A 20,346-nucleotide genomic window follows, 5' to 3' on the forward strand; every position below is an offset into this window, starting at 1 on the left:
CAGACACGCATTGTGAAGAAAGTACACTCGCCATTTTGTCATTAACATAATAGCAAATCATCTCCTTGGTCCTTCTGCATCCTGGCTGAGCGGTGGGAGCTCAGTGTTTCTTGGGGGGTTCGAGATATTTTCGGGCTAGGAGAAAAACGGATGCAAGCATCTAAACATCTCAAGTGTATCTGCGCTTGTTACGGCTGCAGGCGCTCTTTATTTCTTCGCGTCCCCCCTTTCCCCCGTCGCTGTGCCCATGTGTCCTCCTGTCGGACAGATCAGCAATTACCAGTCCTGGAAAATGAATCAGCTTGGGGTGGATTTGGAACCTCTGCTGATTTCTGTGGCTCAGACGGGACCAGCGCTCCTCTGACCAGGAGCAGCGGGATGGCCGCCATGACATCCGCGCCTGCCTTCGCGTGCACACATCTGATTTCCGCCGACCGCTGAGTAAACAGCTAACCGTTCAAATTCTCGCCATGACAACTGCAGCAGGTTCTCAGCTCTCCCCCCCCCCCTGTTTCCTGTAAGGAGGAGGAATCTATCCAGAAAATCGCTCACAACTGACGTGCCGGAGTGTTAACAAGCAGTGGATTTCTCCTCGCCGCCGTGGCCACGACAGACAAACACTTTTAATCAGCCGTCTCCGCGCTTGACAGAATCTTCCTCTCGGGAAGCTGACAGCATCACGCCTCGTGTCCTGGGTGAAATGGCGTCTGGCAACCGAGCTGCTTGCAGCTTCTTTTGAAGCTTGTGCTGCAAACGAACTATGCAAAATACATTGTATTAGCAGTGAAATTCAAAATCTCGTCACGCCCCTGTTTTGGAAGTCAGTAATGGGTACAAGTACAAGAGCGGATGGCCATGCGGCTTCCGCGTTCACGTCCGCACCCAGCCCAGTGCTGAAGCTGGCAAAGTAGTTCCTTTCGCCTGCTATGAAATGATGAAGTGGCAGTAATGACCTTAGTCCCCTCGCTGTGCTCCGAACGCATGTCTCTGCAGAGAGAGATTGGCCTGTAAATCTGCTTCTTAATCAGTTTTATGGCACGCGCTTCCACGGAGGCTGACCACAAGTTCACCCAACTGTTCAGAGCGTAGGAAACTGGAGGTTTCCCATGCTAATGTAATTATTACTTTACTCATATACATATAACAGTAGTAACAGTAGTGAGGGTGTGAACATAAACCACACTCTGTTTTTTTGATCCATCCTTTTTAACACAATTGTTAAGCAAAGAGCTTCAAAAACGAAGCTCTATTGCTGGAACAAAATCCCAGTGTAGGATTTTTTTTTTACTTTCTGAGCCAGATCTGTACACTTCTGTCTTTAATGCACAGCGCTAATGGATTACCTTGTATATGCTGCATCGTTGCAACGTGGACACTCACATCTTTTTGTTTACATTGAAACCATTAAAAAAAAAAAAAATTAATATGTATTACATTTAGAGGTGGTCATAGATTCATTTTCTTAATCTAGATTAATCTCACTGTAATCTTGGAATTAATATAGATTAATCTAGAGTAATCTAGATTACTCTAGATTAAAATGGCTCATTTGAATTCTGCCGAAGGAATTCAGAATATGTGTGCTACCCAAATAATGACTAAAAGTAAGTCTTTGAGAACGGGTTTCTCAAGCCAGGTGGCGCATTAGACCAGGGGCTCATCTCCTGTTTCCAAAATGCATCACAAACTGCTTGAGAAAGCTGTTCTACTATGATAATTGGTGATGAAAATAAATTATGTTCAATAAGATGTACTTGTGTTTACCAACTGTCTATTCAGTTAAATAGCTGCATCCATGTTACCACGTCACGTTTGATGCTGTCATTTTACAGTTCGAAGACTCGTTCTCGCCCCCTACAGTGCAATTCGGCTAGGTATACATCCACGCTAAAATATCAAGGTGAAAGTCATCATAGTGTAGCGGTTCTTCTTCTGCCTTGTGTAACTTTTTGATTTCGTTTCTTGAACCGCAAATGATGAGCTGACACCCAAGAGATTTTCTGTGCAAAGTCTCGAACTGTCAAGGTGCCACTGAGGTGCCACCGAACAAAGCACTTTCCCCACACGCCTGTCATGGCTGCCCACTGCTCAGCAAGGGTGATGGTTAAAAGCAGAGGACACATTTTATTGTGTGCACCGTGTGCTGTGCTGCAGTGTTTCACAATGACAATCACTTCACTTTCACTATAAGTTGTAGAAGGTTCAGTATCATCTGAATGGTGCTGTGTTGCAGTGGGAACTAGCCAGTTGCCGTATGAATCAGATGCCAGAAGACTTTAAGTTTGTTTTAAAGTCAGTCTGGAAATATAGATCAACATGCAGTCGATGCTCCTCTGGTTCTTTGAATTCTGCTCACAGTGGCGTTCTCTCACTCTCTCTTGAGACAACATAACATACTGTATCTTTAGATCTTCAAAGCAAACCCTGTAGGATCTTAAGAATTTTAAGATAATACTCACGAGCCCACATTTCTATTGTTTTTAGGATCTCTCTCTCTCTCTCGTTCTCTCTCACACACATCCACATGAATCATCACAGCTCGCCGCCTTTGTTTCTCATATTTCTCAATCTGAGCAACTCTCTCGGTTTCTTCTGGCACCCCTCCCCTCCTCTCCCCTCAGTGTAAAAATCCTTATCTACAAAACAACAAGCGAATCGAGTGTTATCGAGGGAGAGGCAGAATTGGGCTGGTGAGCCAACCCCTGCACCAGCATGGCCCTGCATACATAGAGTGGATGGGGGGCGGAGCCACGGCAGTGAGAGAGCAGCCTTCATCCCCCAAAGTCTAATCAGCTCAACTTTTAGTGTATGTGAACCACATCTGAAAGAAAAAAAAAATGTGTTCTTGCGCTATTGCATGAAAATGGGGTGTACATGAGGTCACGGTGACCTTGACCTTTGACATTGACTGAAATGAATGAGGTCATCCTAAGTGCCAGTGACACGCTGGTTAATAATTTGCCCCTGTATATCACTGGAGCAAGCAGTGAAACAGCTACTGCCTGACCTGGACCTGTGTGGGAAGCCGACATTGTGACAATTAATTGTGACAATTTAATTGTTCTCTGGTCTCTCTCTCTCTCTCTGTTTATTCCCTTTGTTCTGCCTCGTTTCTTCCACCAGCTTCCTGCACTCAATTCAAAAGAAGGGAGATGAAATGATAGGTTTGGTTTTATTATTTATGTTCAGTGCATCATTAGTGTGCACGCCTTTTCTTTTCTGCAGCTGCTGAGGTAGGGAGAAAATCTCAAGTGCCTAGTGGGTTAAACACTCGCCTTTGATCCAGACGACCACAAAGTCACAGGTCACAGTCACCTACACCATTGGGTCCCTTTGTCCTGGGGGACTGTCCCTGTAACTACTCATTGTATGTTGCTCTGCATAAGGGCATTTGATAAATGCTGTAAATGCAAAATTTGCATTGCATTTATTGTACCTGCCATAACATTCAGATTGTTTCTGAGTATGAATATATGAAGCAATCGAGGGTTCACATTGTCACCTTCTTTCTCAGGTGGTTTGAGATGAGCCAACCTGCAGTGAGTTACAAGCACCTCCAAATTATTAATCCTACATGCTTGAATCAATCCTGTGACTTTGTGGGCCATCCTGGGCTGCTACCCCCTATAAACCCCTGTCTTCACAGAACATAGTGCCGTTGTAGTTTTTTTTTTGTGCATAATGTCAGCATGTTTGTAATCTGAAAGACCATAACCCTTATGCAAACTTTATGCTCAAAATGGTGATGTGGGATTGTTTTGAATTTGTTTTTGTGGCTGTGGTACAATGGGTACTATCGCCCTCATTCTGAACAGAGAAAAAGGACTCTCTGTGTCAAATTTGCACTCGTTGTCATTCCCTTTCCTTCTTCAATCTGCATATCTCTTCTCCCTCCCTCTCCTTCTCTTCATTGCGTCTCTCCGTTCTGCTGTGATTACCAATGTCTGGCCGAATGAGTGTGAGAGCCGGCAAAGGCTCACTGTCATTTCTTAGGATTATCCTGCTCTTAATTCCCACTGGCAGCTTCCATTTGCGGGACACTCTATCTTTTATATCCACGCCCCCTTCTGTCTCTCTTCCTCTTCCGAATTGAATATTGAACAAGTAAATGGCATCTACTGGCATCCTTCAGCATCGCTGCTGCTGTTGTTGTTGTTACTGTTGCATGTGTCCATGAGACTGCAGAGCCAGTCACCCTGGGAGTAGGCGAGAGCAGAAAATCAATCGTTCAGCAGTCCCAGCACTACAGGGACAGAGGAAGTGGGGACCATGGTAGCCTTCAGTGGCATTGTACATTTTAAGAGAATTCAAGACAACATTTACAGAGAGGTTCAATGCAGAAGGCCAGATATGTTATCATGTTAAGTGTTTGAGTATTCACAATTACACAATTCGTTCATTTACATTTTGGTATGTAGCCAAAAATGTCCCTCAGCAGCCAATTCCTCTCTCTTTGCAAATTGCATGTTTAATAATGCTAATTTGATATTAGATTTTAAAAAGCTTTATGAAAAAGAAACTCCCAGAAACATGCATACATTCTGTTTTTGTCTTGCTAAGTAAATCAATTAAAAACCAACTTTTTGTATGGGCCCTATTTTCATGGCACTATAATGTGGAGTGTTTGCAAATGTAACATCAAGTATGTCTTCAGAATTTACAGAAAGAAACGGGTAAAAAAAAAAGGACTAGAGGCTAGTCATCTGTATCTTGGAGAGAAGGAATCACACCTCCCGACATCAATTATTTGTGGAGGTGGAGCCTCTAGGCTAATATCTATCACTTTTTCCCCTCTATATTCTGACAACTGTATTTCCTTCTTTGTGTTTGGTCGTTTTCTAGGCACGTGTCTGGTCTTGGGCTGTATGATCTACCCAGATGGCTGGGACTCGGATGAGGTGAAGAGGATGTGTGGAGAGCAGACTGATAAGTACACCATCGGCGCCTGCTCAGTACGCTGGGCCTACATTCTGGCCATCATGGGGATCATGGATGCTTTCATCCTTTCCTTTCTGGCCTTTGTTCTGGGCAACCGACAGGATGGTCTAATGGCAGAGGAGCTGCTAGCCGACAGTAAGATCAACAGCATCATCATTAAAAAATATCACATTTGTTTGTACATGTGGAAAAAATGGGAAGGTGGAATGGCACAGGGGTGAATGACTTGAGAAGTCCTGGAAAAGAGAGAGTTTACTGTGGGCGTGGGTTAATTGAAGCCTCGGGCTCTTGGAACAAGCCATGAATTACTAATGGATGTTTACACAGCTTGCTGTCAACCTGTCTAATTTAATCACAGCCAGAATATCAGTCGGGCCGAGATCTTAGCTGTGGGTATGACTTGACAAAGGCGTCCATTAGACAAGAACCAAGAGGGAATGAAGGGATAGAATAGTTTGGAAAGGAGAAGATTGACTTGGGATTCAAGCTGTGAGGTTTGGTGCATTTCTGACTGATGGTAACAAGTCTTTGCTAAGATTAAGAGTGAATTGGACCTCTTTTCCTTTACAGTGCGCCCTCTTCTGGCTATTAGAGAAACTGCGCCACTCCCCTTGCCATTACTCAGTATGCATGGTGCATCCGTACCAGACCTGCAGATGGGCTGAACGTGTGAAACAATTTGTATTATTTCTCTCTTATTCCTCTCTACTGGAGGGAGTAAAAAGGTATAAAGGTATAAAAGCACAATAGGATGTCCCCAAGCCCATTCCCCAGTCCATGACAATGATAACAATCAAGCTGAGATAAAGAAGAGCATGAAAGAAAGAGCATGAAGTGATGCAGAAGATGTCTATATAATGACTGAGCTGAATATTTTCAAGCAGCATGGGGTGTTTTAATGAAATCTTACATTGTTCAATTAAAATGCTGTTGGACCCGTGATGACTGTCCTCAGTATATATTATATATATTAGTCTTCTTATAATCATATATTTATCACATCCAAAATGAAACTTTTTTGAGCTGTAATGTTTTCTGTTTTTCCCTGCAGAGAGTGGAAATGCCTAAATTTGGATATAAAATCAGAGAGGTGAGTGTGCTGTTAACCAATGGGCCACAGTGATAGAGAAAAAAATATATATTATAATATAATATTCAAAAACATTCAAGTATTTTTTTTCTGTGTGCAGGACCCACCTCCTGAAGGGGGCTGTATCCGCGACATGCAATGTGACGTCTGGCACTTTTCTACCCATCATCCAGAGACTTTTCAGGCTGGCTGGTTTTGTAAATGGTCGAAAGATCCAGAGCATGAAGGAAGGGTGGATCATGGGAAACGAAGCCACTCAAGACACACAAAATAACAAACACTGTGTACAGACACCTTGGCTCACACAATCTTGCCCTGGCATCATACGTTTCCAGGGTGGTACAATTCATTTCTATGATGTCTGTGTTTCTATGAGTTAGTAGCATGTTTTTTTTCATAATTTTCTTTCAGAATCTAGTACACACACAACTATTTTTGAACTCTAAATCGGTCATGTGTCATCGTTCTTTGTTCTGGACTGTGGATTTTGAAGTCAATGCCAAGTATTCATCTTTTTTATGCCTCCACAATTTAAACCATCTGTACAGGTTTGGATGTAGATGAGATTCTGCTGCGCCAAACTGCTTTAGAGATGGAAAAAAGGCTCACACTTTCACCTACAGAAAACTGTTCAATACATATTCGACAGGACTTGAAGGAAGAGCACAACTTAAAAAAAAAAAAAAAGTGCACATGCATTTAAAAGAAGAGATGGGACGAAGGGATGGCTTGCCAAGTAAAAACTGCCATGGAGAACATCAAAGAAATCATGTGAACATTTGAACCATGTGCTGAACTCAGTGTATATCTGTACATGCTGAACAATGTTTCTGTCTGTCTAGGGTCGGATTATCTGTTAACTGTACCAGAATCTCAGCAGTGTCAGTATATTATAGTGTGTGCCATAAATTGAAGTGTTCTGTAGAATTAATCTGTTTTTAATGCAGTGTGTATCCCACTCAATTTACGTGATCTGAGTGTCTTAGGGGAGCAAATTGTTTTAAGTGTCTCACACCACTGAGCTACCGTTTTGCCATGAATACTGAAAAAAAAAAAAACAGGTTTGTAAAAGACGAGCAATGCAGTGAGATGGTCTGGTGATGGTTTTGCTGTACCCTACCCATTTTACGTAGTCCTTCAGAACAACTTGTACATACTTCATAAATGACCCGATATTGTAGCATAAATATAGCTTTATTAAAGAAGATGTACACAAAGATGAATAAAGATTATCTCTAATATTGCTGTATTTTTTTCGTATAATTAGAGACAACATTTACATCATTTATCAGACGCCCTTTTCCAGAGCGACTTACAATCAGTAGATACAGGGACAGTCCCCCCCTGGAGTGTCTTGCTCAGGGACACGATGGTAGTAAGTGGGGTTTGAACCTGGGTCTTCTGGTTCATAGGCGAGTGTGTTACCCACTAGACTACTACCATGAACCTCATCATGAACCTGCAAGTGGCAAAAAACACAACAAATTCCCATCTAAGCAGCAAACAACAAAGTTACTGATCTAGGCTCGTTTTAGACCCCAGCGGCAGGGGTGGGCACCGCCCCTCACCCCCACCCAGAGACATCCTTCAGCGCCTTCTTCCCTAGACAGCGCCTGCTGCTTGGCGCTCACGGGTCGCAGCAGACGTGTTCGAATAACTCTGGTGATGGTACTATGGAATCAGAGTAAAATACTCAAATACTGCTGGCCAATGAGTCGAAGCCCCGCCCACGCGAGAGAAGTTGACGTTGAGCTTTATTGTCATTTCAGCTATTAACATTTTAACAAAAAACCTGTAGACAACAATGAGTGCCAAAATTCCAACTGTACTCTCAGGCAACATAAATATGCAGCCAGATTGGCAAAACTGTCATCTGTGCTTATTCTCCTCGACCTCTCTACAGCATTTGACACCGTTAACCACAAGACTCTCTTGTCAAGCCTGAAGAGGCTTGGAATTCAGGGCTCAGCATGGCAGTGGTTTGCTTCCTACCTTGATGAGCAATCTTACCAAATGACTTGGAAAGGATCCACCTCTACCTCACGTAGACTCTCCACTGGTGTCCCTCAAGGCTCGGTGCTAGGTCCTCTCCTTTTCTCCCTCAACACGAGATCACTTGGTGAGGTCATTTCCTCACATGGATTATCCAACTCCTCTTCTCCTTTCCTCCCTCTGATCTACATGCTGCTTCCAAAATCTCTGCATGTCTAACCGACATCTCCTCTTGGATGGTAGTCCATCACCTCCAACTCAATCCCACCAAAACTGAACTAATATTCATTCCAGCAGATTCTTCACCATTTACATTTACAGCATTTGGCAGATGCCCTTATCCAGAGCGACTTACAACGTGCTTCACCACATCAGGATCTCGCTATTTACCTAGACAACTCGCAGCTCTCTCCTTCTGCAACAGCCCACAACCTTGGCGTAACAATAGACAACCAACTCTCCTTCTCGACTCACATCAGCAACCTTTCCCATTCATGTAGATTACTTCTCTACAATAGAATCCGCCCTTATCTGTCAACCCAGGCCACCCAGCTACTGGTTCAGTCCTTAGTAATCTCAAGACTGGACAACTGCAACTCCCATCTAGCTGGTCTACCACTATGCACCATCCGACCTCTACAACTCATACAAAAGGCAGCAGCACGACTGATCTTCAACCTTCCCAAATTCTCCCACACCGCCCCTCTGCTACGCTCCCTCCACTGGCACAGATTCAAAATACTGATGCTGGCCTACAAAGCCAAACATGGAGTAGCACCATCCTACCTCACAGCCCTTATTACACCTCGCACTGCACCTCGTATACTCCGAGCCTCCAGTACTGCTCACCTGGTCCCTCCATCTCTGAAGGTAAAAGGAAGACACTCATCTAGACTCTTCTCCGTCTTGGCCCCTCGGTGGTGGAATGAACTTCCCCTCGAGGTCAGAACAGCTCAGTCACTGAGCACCTTCAAACGACAGCTCAAGACCTTCCTCTCTAAAGAATATTTAGATTAACTTGTAACTTTCTTGTTGTCGAACTTGTGTACAGAATCTACAACAGAGTGAATAAAAAGATTGTATTCATAGTTGGGGTCCTAGTGAACCGGAATTGATCTCTTCATCGATGGTAACTTAAGCATGTTGTAAGTCGCTCTGGATAAGGGCGTCTGCCAAATGCCGTAAATGTAAATGTAAATGTAAATATAAAACAGGGCGGTGTATGCCAAAATCAGAAATTTTGAAATGAAACTTTCCTAATCAAACAAAAATACCATAAATAAACACATAGATGTTCGGTTATCTTAATAAGATTAAAAGTGGCTTATTATTAACAATATTAATGAACTACGCATTGGGAGATGAGCTGTTAAGTGTGAAATTATGCTAGAACATGTGAGTAGTGCAAACATTTTGGGATTCTAGAGGATGACTAGCCAAAGTAAATCATTTAAAATCAGCATTAATGCATTTTCTTAAAGTATATTGAGGTGACACTGATCACCGTCCCCACACACTGCTCCCCGGGTGCCTGTCATGGCTGCCCACTGCTCACCAAGGGTGATGGTTAAATACAGAGGACACATTTCATTGTGTCACCGTGTGCTGTGCCGCAGTGTTTCACAATGACAATCACTTCACTTTCAAGACTTTTTACTAGTGCAGCCCTCTTAATCAAACAATCAAATTAATAAATATTATGGTTTTTTTTGTTTGATTAGGAAAGTTTTCTGATTCCATACGGTACAGGCTATTTTCAGATATTACCTTACAGATATTACCTTGACTTTTTACTCGTACAAGCGTCGGTAAAGATGTAACTCATTACGTCTTCTGACATGAAACATTGTCTGTTCACTGACAGACGCTGTTTCTACTTCTCAGCCCCTGGTTAAAGTAAGAAGTAATGTGTGTGCATTTTCACTTTTTGTTTGGTTTTGTTATCTCTTCATTCTGTCGCGATCCTTCGTTTGGTTAGCTTGAGCTAATCCGTTGCTACACACTGCATGGTGGGTCGTTCATGTAGCGCCGTGTCTGTCAGGGAAAGACCGTTCTTTACATCAACCGTACTTCCCACGTTATTCCCGGACACGCGCGCTCCCGCGCTTCCAGGAAGTGGTGTGAGCGCGTTGCTAGGAGACAGTAAACACGTGAGACGCGCGAGGAAAAGACCTGTGATCGTCTTTCAATTCTGAAACATTTCCCCTGACTACACGGTATAAATGACCACATCGGCTCGCTTCGTCGTCGAGTAAGTTTTTTTTTTTAATTTCTCATGGTAGTTAGATGACGGTTCCCAGCTTTAATCATCACCCAGAACGACACTTCGGACTGAATTGCATCCCTTATTAATCCTGCTGCTTCCAATTTTTACATTTACAAAATCCATTTAATCTTGCTTTTTCATGAGTTTCATTTTTTGTTATTTGTAACTGTCAATTCAAAGTACATTTTAAAACTCAGAATGTCTCTTCCCTCGTTTGTGTCTTCGCAGCCGTCATAAACAGACAAACAACTAAATAAATATTATTGAAATAACCAAACACCAGTTGCGTGTTTCTGTATGTTCATTTATGGTACTCTGAGGACAGAGACATGTATCCTCGAGGCTTGCCAGTCTCTGATAAAGAGGACAAGAGACAGGCGTCCCTTGATGTGCCACCAGGCTTAGTGAACTGGGAGCGTCTCAGGGCAGGCCTGTTCTCTGCGCCTCCCACTCCGGCCCGGCCGAGTCCCGGCACACTGGTCTTCTCGGGGGTCACCAGGAGGCAGCAGCGGCTCAGAGAGGAGGCCGAGAGACTCCTGCAGCCGGACATTCTGGTGAGCAGCAACCGTGAGACGTCAGGGCAAGTTGAGGTCCAAAACAAACAACTATCGCCAGCTCTCGAGTTTTTTTGGAAGACTGTGCATGTTTCTTTCTTATTTCACCTTCCAAATTGCATGTACAGATTTGCTAAACCTTAAAATCCTCCCAAATTCTGTTTTTCCACGTGGCAAAACGTCCCTGTTTACTCGGGCTTGGGATCCGGCACCAATAAATGCACTGTCACATGTATCCCCAGTAGCTGGGTTGTATATCTATACTTACTTCATTACTGTCACTGTCACCAGTACTACTTCAGTGAAGCTAAATGGAACATGAACCAGTTGATGTTGTTTTTTGTAGCTTGAAACTGATTATTTTTGTGAAAGGTTCTAAATCTTCTCTCTTGTGTTAAGCCTTCTCTGAAGAGGATTCAGGAACAAAAGTTCAAGGACAAACGAGAGAATCGGAGTGCAGGATGGCAGCCTGCCACCTCAGACACTGCAGCAGTGCACCATCTGGGAAGCTCTGATCTGAGACGGCCTTCATCAACAGTTCACCTCCCTGAGCTTCCAGACCATGTGAAGAGGCAACAGGTGGGATGGCCATTGCTGCTGGAGTGTCATCTCTGACTTTCACTTGCAATGTACAGTACAGGCCAAAAGTTTGATGATTAAATGTGTTTTCTTTATTTTCATGACCATTAAATTGGTAGATTTTCACTGAAGGCATCAAAACTATGAATGAACACATGTGGAGTTATGTACTTAACAAAAAGTGGAGACCTGAACTCCACAGTCACCGGAACCTGAACCCAATCAAGATGGTTTGGGGTGAGCTGGACCGCAGAGTGAAGGCAGTGTGCAAAGCAGAGCAAATCAGAGCAAAGGGTGGCTATTTTTCAAGAAACTAGAATATAAAACATTTTTTCAGTTATTTCACCTTTTTTTTGTTAAGTACATAACATGGCAAGGTCAAAGAGAACAGGGGTCTGACAAGGCTTGACAGTAGTAGAATTGCCCTCTTAAACATACAAGCGAGACCAAATCTAGAATGTTAAATTCCCCATGTTGGGTAAATAATATCCTTTATTATTAATATTTTCCCCCAAATTGCCCATCAATCAATTCTATTGCCATTGGTGTCTATAGTAAGAACGAAAGAATGAGCTATATCAGTCCCAAATCAGCGATAAAAATAATCCCTGCATATTTTAATGAGGCACTGCTCAACTAATTAGAAATGACCAATAATTAAGATAATTTTGTGCTAAAATAATCAACACTGTCAAATTCAATATTGGGCCGAAACTAGTTAGCACTAAATTGGTGGCAAACATCACAGTATTAACAGTTCCTTCCTATGTGATCACTCTTTTAGGTGCAACCCACCCAGATTCGGCTCTGCACCCCCTCCCCACCCCAAAGGCCGTGTTCCTCCGAAGGTCGAAGTGTTGCCACAGTACCCAGACGTCAGACTCCTTCTCCTCCTTCAACTGTTCCATTACTGTATAGGTCCATAGAAGCAGTGGTCTGTGCTGGATTACGCTCTCCTCCTGAAATCATTCCAGTGATCTGTAATAACCCCCACCTAGGTTTTATGTACCTGATTCCAGCTGTTCCCAAATCGTCCATTCATTATGACCCTTACAACCTCAGGTAAGTCTGCGCTCCATCGATACCCTGCATGTTTGCCAGTTTCACGACATCAAATTATTAGAAGCACGTGAACATGCTTTCTAAACGTTAAAAACCTGACAGGATTGTAAAGTTTGAGCACGTCGACAAGTCACACTACTACACCATAAGTCCTTCTGGCATCATCCACTACTGCAACGGACAGATGGACTTTCTGCTTCTGCACCGATGGGAGCAGGAGTACCGGTACCACTGCAGCCTCCTGCGCTTACCGACTTTTGCACAGTATCGCAAGTGGAAGGCCTTTTGGGTCTGGAGGAGCAACATTCGGTCCAAGAAGATCAGCCAGTGTCGGCACTCTCTGAAGCAGGAGCTCTTCATTGCCAATGAGGTCAGCAACTGGGAAACTCAGAGGGCATCTGTGAGATCAGATTTGGAGCTAGAAATATGTCTCATCTTCTGTTCTAGTGCTTGAGTCCAGCATTGACTGACATCAGAGAGATGTGTTGCCGTGTCAGTGACATGGGGCTGTGTTTCATCGAGGAGAACCATACCTACACCCTTGAGGAGTTCCAGAGAACACAGTACAAAGTGTTAAATGAGGTGGATACACACCCATGACTTCCTTAGTTGTAAAAAGTTTTAATTTAGATTTAGATTCGAATTCCTTTGTATATTGCATTATATTAATTTAGATAGAAATGAACGTTGTAGTATGTATGTGTGTATATTTAAGTTAAGTTTGAGTTAAAGCTGAGCTTCCCTGCTGTTGATCAGGTCTCCTCGCGTTTGGAAGAGTTCAGGGAGCTGGTGAAAGAGGTGGTTGGCACCGCCTGCCATTCAGCTATGCTGGAGGCTGGGTACAACATAGAAGATTACACAAGTAAACGCATACATACATGACATATGAACTTCATGCAGTGTAGACTTGGAGGGTATTTAATTCAAAAGCTGTAACTGAATATGCTACTCTCTAATATATGAAATTTAGGTTGATTTAGGTCGACTGAAATTAAGTTCTTATGTCTTAGACACATGACTGTGTTAACAAAATGCATTTTCAGCCATATGCGCTTAAAGCTGTTGGCTATGAAACAGCTGCAGATTAACCTGATATCTCTCTTAATAGAGGAGGCGGGGCTTGAAAATTCTCCTAGGCCAAAACTCCTGGATGAAGGCCCTCTGAAGCAGATGCCTCACATGGCACGAATCCTCAAGAAAGCCCACTGCAGACACCTCACCAGGTGTGTTTAAAAGACTTGTGGGGAGCATTTCATTTGGTCTCTCATAATTATACATATTTATTCAAGCATTGTCTGTACCAAGTTGTGGCACTTTTGTAATGAAAGGAGTGAAAGGAGAACCAGCATGCCATTCTGCCAGTGGTGTCACACCACAGCTGCTGTCTTTATAATAGCATGTGATGCTTGGCAGACAGAAAAAAAAAGCAGCCGTGAACACTTTAGTTAAATTCTAAAGTGTGCCCATCATGAGGGCTTATGTGTCTGTTACTTTTTCTCCTTCACTGCCCACCCCGTGTATAGATTCATCAGACTGGTTGATTACCTGATAGCAAACACCATGCATCTCCTGGTGGTGAACTCCATCAATAAGCTGTTAAGCATGCTGGAGGAGCAGGTTCGATGCACGCCTCCTGACACACTCATCCACAGCTGGACAAGGACAGAGGCCACAGACAAGGAGGTAGTAGAGCAGTCGATCATTTTTAACTGTTTGTTCTAGCATTGCGTCCCATTCCTTTAGTTTTGCTGCCATATAAAGTTTGTTGAGTTTATTTATGTGCACAAATGTTGCAGACTCATATACAGCATATAATACAGAACAACACAATACTGTATAATTCTATTATGTATATACAGGTAAACTTATGAGTCGTGTTTCATGTAAAATGTATAAAATACATAATAATGATGACATAAATAAGATTAAATCTTAATAAACAAACATGAAATATATAGTGTAGTGTATTATGTATTATATTATCTTATTGTGTCAGCACAGCAGCAGGTAAAATAAAATTCTGTAATGAGATTTTCAAAAATGCTATAGTACAATGATATATTTCATCATATCTAGCATGTCTACAGGAAGTGAGTAATACACTACAATGATTGGGGAAAATGTTTTTGCAAAAACTACATTTATTACACCCCCTGAGTAAAAAACTATTTTTGTGAGTTAGTCCAGTGCTGAGATCCCTCTGGTGCCCATGTTCACATCTGAACTGAAGCTAGAGAAACACACCCTGTCTTTCCAACCCTCTCTGGATGATTTTGAGGTGTGTACATCTTTCCTACACTTAAAAGTGACATTTACAGATGAATGTGTATTGATTGAATTATTCGTTTGAACAGGAACACATTGCAGAGATTATCTCCTGTTTCCAGCAGACAGTACTTGCTCTAAAGCCTCTTGTTCCTGACTCCTACTTTAATGCCATCACACAACCAGCTATAAGCAGTGAGGTGAGGCACTACAGAAAGAAGAACATTGTATACTGTTTTGAACTAGACCCACTATATTCTACCAAATAAGGAAGTGGTTGGCGGAAACGCACCGCCAAGGTTCCACTGAGGTGCCACTGAGTACAGTCTCATCCCCACACTCTGCCTTTCATGGCTGCCCACTGCTCACCAAGGGTGTCATTGTGTCACCGTGTGCTGTGCTGCAGTGTTTCACAATACCAATCACTTCACTTTCACTTTTTTCACTTTAAATATATACAGGATGGGGAAGGGGGGGGGGGGGGGTGGATGCTTTACAATTGTGTTTACATGCATTGAAGCTGTTCTACTTACTTACAGTGCTTCACTCTTTACTACCACTGGGGATTTTATCAATGTACCTACTACATGTTCAAATGTAGAAGTTGCAGTAAAGCCCGTTTGTGTAATTTATTGTGCTGCTGTGTGTCTATTTGTGTAGAACATTTGTACAGATGGGCCAAGTTTAGAAGCCATTTTTGAGGATGACAGACACCTAAAGAACATCATTGTTGAAATCAAGGTTTGTGGAACCTTAAGATTCAGATTATTACAAATCCTACAAATCTGAATTCCAAAAACACTGTGCTAATGATGTTTTTTAATCTTTCAGCAAAACTTTCAGCTTGCCTTTGATGCTGCAAACACGTATGCGCATACTTTTGAACCAATGCATGTTTTTTATGAGGAGAATGAGTATCTGGACCTAAATGAGCTAAGACAGCAGGATCATGGTAGTATCTTCATGTTCACAATATGAAGGCAACTTCAAACCTATCTACAAACCTTCTTTAATTTTGTGGAAACTAACACCCTCTGCAGTCTTCTTGCCTACCTAACAGGCTGTGTTTTTGCATGTTTCTCTAGACTTGGCTTTCTTTGCAGAAAACCTGGAGAAGTACCATAGGGAACATCAGGTAGTGGTGGCCATTAAGCAGAAAAGGAATCTGGGAATGCTGCTGGTGGACACCACCCATCTTAAAAGCAAACTGCTCCCTTCACTCCTCCGCTGTCTGGAGGTGTGATGTGTAGAATACAGTCTGTAGCTTAATCCATGAAGTAGAGAACTGTGTCTCATCCACTGTTATTCTAAATTTCACACAGGTCATCAATGACATGCTTCCCATACTGGCAAGGAGGACACTTGATGCTATTATAACTGAGGCTGAGGATGCAACACGGATGTTGGAGTTTGTTCCCACATCAACTGCTGAATATGTAAACTCACTTACCTTCATAGAAAGGTTTGAGAGCAGGGTACGAGTGTGATTTATTCTTTTATTTCATTAAATATATCACTCCAGTCTTAAAAGTCCTGCAAGATCAATTCCTTTCCTTAATTATACTAATAAGTTTAGTGAAGGAAATTTGCTGTGAAGAAGACCACAAAGAGATAAATGAAGAAACTGAATCTGAAAAACAAAAATAATCTTATTAGTACAGAGCTGATACCACATTAAGTCGTTTTAGAAATATGGGCACTCATGGGATAAATACCACATTACAGTATATACCTGTAAGCCTTAAGACACAAACTCTAAATGTATGTTCTTTCCTACATGTATCAGATTGATGCCCTTGACGAGCAGACTAACACAGTGTCCCAGATGTATAGCCTGATGAAGTGCCACTCCATACCTACGCCGCCTGAAGATTTGGCTGTGTACACCACTCTCCTCCCATCTGTTAGCACAGTGAAGAACGCCTTTAACAAAGCAGTGGGCGAGAGGGACACTTACATGGAGAAATTCTGCCAGCATCTTATGCGTGACATTGCTGCACTTAATAAGGAGGTCACGAGTGTCAAAGAGCGAGCACAGGTAGTACAACCACTCGATTTTGTCTTTTTTTAAAACTCAGAATATCAAAAGCAACTTAAATATGAAGTGAATGAGAAACACTGGTTTTTCATGCTATCAACAAAATGGGACTTGTAATGGGGCTTGAATGAGCTCTTAAAATGTGACTGCTTAATTTTAAAATTAAGGTGAATTTTTGCAAAATTTCCAAGACTCACAATCCTTTGGAACCAATCACAATACATTTATATGAGCAAACGAAACTCATTGTTCTTCAAAAATTTGTATTTTCTTCAAAAACAGACTTTTCCTTTCTGAAACTCATTAATTAATACTTGTTGAATATTTTTTTATGTTTACAACAACAAGATACTACAATGTTGGATGTTTGTTGTGCTTGTGCATAAAATGTCATACATTTTTGTCTTCTGTTCAAGTCTCTAGTGTTATGTACAGCTCAAGTAGCCATGCCCACAGTTCATGGCTAATTTCTTACTCTCTTTATTCAGAACCCACAGCTCCTGAATGTAAATGCAGACAAGTATGAAGTTCGTGTGCTGTTGGATGAGATACACGTCTCCATTGATAAACTGCAGGAACAGGCCTTCCAGTACAAAACCTACCAGAGGAAGTTCAAGGTAATGCAGCTCTCCACCAGAGTGCAGCAAATACCTGTGTTTTTGCAAGAGTTCTTATTTCAGCTTGTTTAAACACAAACCAATCTGTATTTCCTTTCTAAATATTTCCCACATTTGCCAATTACAGCTGACCAAGTCATGGCTTAACATACTTGCTTAATATAAAATGTTTTATATCAATTGTGTTATTGGGCATATGTCGTAGAATAAACAAGGATAAACATGTGGCTGCATGAAGTCTGACGTGTTTTTCTGAATGTGTTTTTGGCAGGTGGACGTGACTAAATATGAAGAGCTGGAGCAGCTGGCTGCTGAAGTGAAGTTGAAGCAGCTGCTGTGGCAGGCTCTGGAGGAGTGGGAGGGCCTGCAAAGTGGCTGGATGGAGGTATGGGTTCCTCTAATTGACCAATCTGCCTTATCTGTTTGAAATCCTTTGTGTGGAGAATGCCAAATTCTGGAAGAACTGACACAGAACAATGTATAAATGGTCGTCTGTAGTTACTTTTATAGTGTAGTGTGGCTTTGTCATATCACCTACATTTGGCATCATCTGAAATATCATGATTTCAACCTAGCAAAGAATTTCATCATGCATTTCATCATCTCACATCTGTGGTTTTAGACAAAGTTTGATGCCCTGGATCCAGAATCTTTGAATATCCAGGTGACAAAGTATGGCAAATATGTGAGTCAACTAGAAAAAGGACTGCCACCCAACACTTTGTTGCCCCAGCTGAAGGAGCAAGTGAGGAGCATGAGGGAAAAGGTTTGTAATGTGTGCAGTATAAGTGATTTTACCTTCCAGGCTCTTGTGGGGAAAAAAACAATTGCTGTTCACTGCTATTCAGTCTTTGCATGTCAGCAAGTTGCTTCCGATTTTTATGTATAATGTGGTGTGTTTCAAGTACACAAATGGGGCGGGAGCAGATGGGACTTTTTGTTCTTTAAGCCCTTCTTTTGTGTATGCATCATTGATACATATCATTCATAATCATCATGTGGGATTTTTGTGATGTGATTTCTCACTAGCTGCCAGTGATTACCGACCTGTGTAATCCAGCTCTGAAGTCTGTGCACTGGGAGTATATAGAGTCCATTGTGGAGACCAACTTGATGGAGAATTCACTTACTCTTTCTGCACTCCAGGAGCTGAACATTTTCAAGTTCAGTTTGGAAATCCAGGAGGTCAGACCACCCTCATCCCCTACTATTACTTTTGGTATCCAAGTACATCTCTTTTCAGTTTACCTTGGTACCTATTACATCCAGAAAGTTCCTACTATTGCTGTATATGCATGCTGCAATCATTTTTATATGAATCCCTTTGCAATTTATTGGAAGTTCATCTGATTTTTATAATATATTTATTCAGTATATGTTAATAGTCCCTGTGATGTAAGGATACATACAGTACTGTGCTTACTTCCCTTCAAAATCAGATGTACGAGCAGTGGCATCAGCTCTGAACTGGCAGAAACCAGTGTGAGCGAGGTACACCCATCTACTGTCTGACCAGAAGTGGTTTTAGTGAAGGAAAACAGGCAATCCTCTGACATGGAATTTATTGTTTAAGAAAAATTGCAGCAGGTGCTCTGGACTTTTCTAATTTTAAATATTTGACTGTAGCAGAATGTGGTTTGTTCTCTGAAGGCCTGGAGAGTGGTACAAATATGAATGTCTGCAGGCAACAGTGAAGAGTAGTGGAGGTTCCTTGTAGTCTTCTCAATGCAGGAAATGCAATACCATCAGGTAGGCATGTGATTGGTTCCAAATTAATTATGCAATAGAACAATGACCTCAAACATACAGCCAATGTCACTATCTTAAGCTTAAAGAACGACAGGGAGTCTTGGAGGTGATGGTGTGGCCCCCCAGGGCTCTGATCTCAGTGTCATCTAGTGTCTGTCTGGGATTTCCTGGAGAGATAGAAAGATTTGAGGGAGCCTTTAGGCAAGTAACATCTGATGTTTCGAAGGATCTGCCATTAGATCCTTCAAAAACTGTGTACAAGCGTATCTAGAAAAAATTCAAGGGTGATCACATTATATGAAATGAATAGAAAAAACAAGTTCTTACAAAATGATTCATTATTTTATAGGTTTCTGGGCAAGCATCTGGCGAAGCGTCACTTGAGAATATCCTTAAAAAGGTGAGTACCAAGGGGTTGTGTGCTGATGTGTACATAATATTTACTTGTAATAGCTCCTATTATATTAGTTTTGAATTCACCCAATAGGTGGCTGACTCTTGGAAGACAACTGAGTTTGTAGTTCTCCCCCATCGTGACTCCAAAGATGCTTTCATCCTTGGTAGCACAGATGACATTCAGGTAAAGAAGGACACAACTCATTCTATCTGCTCTGAACTACTTTTGTAGTTACAGAAAAGTAACCCGTTTGTGTTTGTGTGTGTATTTAGGTGCTGCTGGAAGACAGTATAATGAATATAGCGACAGTGGCCTCCTCTCGTTACGTGGCACATCTGAAGGGCAAAGTTCTGGAGTGGCAAAAACAGCTAACCCTTTTTAGCCAGACCCTGGTAATTGATGCTGAATTAAGGCTTACAAGCTACATTCTCAGAGCCCCGGCACACAACATCATAAAGACCAATATAACCCTGATCGTGGTGAAATTCTACCCCATTAATGCAGGAAGAGTGGCTGGCATGCCAGAGGAACTGGTTATATCTGGAGAGCATCTTTAGTGCTCCTGACATCCAAAGGCAGCTCCCTGATGAGGCTAAGATGTTTGCACAAGTGGATGAGTCGTGGAAGCAGATCATGAGGGCAGTCAGCCAATATCCCAAAGCCCTACAAGCTGCTACACAGACAGGTTTCTTATCATGAAATTCATGTCAGACAGTGTTTGAGAGGTGGAAAGAGTACTAATATGTTACACTCAATTAGAGGCACCCTTACATTAACGATATTATACTCAAGTACAAGT

General features: G+C 42.2%; 2 protein-coding genes across 4 annotated transcripts in view; both read left to right on the forward strand.

Moving 5' to 3' along the window:
• lhfpl3 (LHFPL tetraspan subfamily member 3) overlaps window positions 1-7,267 on the forward strand; it is a 25,625-nt gene extending 18,358 nt beyond the window's left edge. Inside the window, exons 2-4 of the mRNA XM_028955086.1 lie at window positions 4,843-5,073; window positions 5,990-6,028; window positions 6,129-7,267. Of these exons, the coding sequence (XP_028810919.1) occupies window positions 4,843-5,073; window positions 5,990-6,006 (248 nt within the window). The 3' untranslated portion in view covers window positions 6,007-6,028; window positions 6,129-7,267. The remainder of the gene's footprint in view (window positions 1-4,842; window positions 5,074-5,989; window positions 6,029-6,128) is intronic.
• A 2,742-nt stretch (window positions 7,268-10,009) lies between these two features.
• The window catches only part of dnah6 (dynein, axonemal, heavy chain 6), a 33,347-nt gene continuing 23,010 nt past the window's right edge, over window positions 10,010-20,346 (forward strand). For 2 of the 3 annotated variants that reach the window (XM_028954812.1, XM_028954814.1), the window contains exons 1-24: window positions 10,010-10,271; window positions 10,515-10,840; window positions 11,240-11,419; window positions 12,204-12,481; window positions 12,584-12,851; window positions 12,929-13,063; window positions 13,238-13,343; window positions 13,590-13,704; window positions 14,005-14,164; window positions 14,664-14,759; window positions 14,836-14,946; window positions 15,407-15,487; window positions 15,578-15,698; window positions 15,832-15,983; window positions 16,069-16,221; window positions 16,533-16,784; window positions 17,273-17,401; window positions 17,673-17,786; window positions 18,024-18,167; window positions 18,431-18,586; window positions 19,500-19,550; window positions 19,638-19,730; window positions 19,820-19,939; window positions 20,052-20,232. In XM_028954812.1, coding sequence (XP_028810645.1) covers window positions 10,616-10,840; window positions 11,240-11,419; window positions 12,204-12,481; window positions 12,584-12,851; window positions 12,929-13,063; window positions 13,238-13,343; window positions 13,590-13,704; window positions 14,005-14,164; window positions 14,664-14,759; window positions 14,836-14,946; window positions 15,407-15,487; window positions 15,578-15,698; window positions 15,832-15,983; window positions 16,069-16,221; window positions 16,533-16,784; window positions 17,273-17,401; window positions 17,673-17,786; window positions 18,024-18,167; window positions 18,431-18,586; window positions 19,500-19,550; window positions 19,638-19,730; window positions 19,820-19,939; window positions 20,052-20,232 — 3,421 coding nt within the window. In that variant the 5' untranslated portion in view covers window positions 10,010-10,271; window positions 10,515-10,615. The remainder of the gene's footprint in view (window positions 10,272-10,514; window positions 10,841-11,239; window positions 11,420-12,203; window positions 12,482-12,583; window positions 12,852-12,928; window positions 13,064-13,237; window positions 13,344-13,589; window positions 13,705-14,004; window positions 14,165-14,663; window positions 14,760-14,835; window positions 14,947-15,406; window positions 15,488-15,577; window positions 15,699-15,831; window positions 15,984-16,068; window positions 16,222-16,532; window positions 16,785-17,272; window positions 17,402-17,672; window positions 17,787-18,023; window positions 18,168-18,430; window positions 18,587-19,499; window positions 19,551-19,637; window positions 19,731-19,819; window positions 19,940-20,051; window positions 20,233-20,346) is intronic. The other variant, XM_028954813.1, reaches the window with a different exon arrangement.

The sequence above is a fragment of the Denticeps clupeoides genome, chromosome 15 (assembly GCF_900700375.1).
Source record: "Denticeps clupeoides chromosome 15, fDenClu1.1, whole genome shotgun sequence".
NCBI lineage: Eukaryota > Metazoa > Chordata > Actinopteri > Clupeiformes > Denticipitidae > Denticeps > Denticeps clupeoides.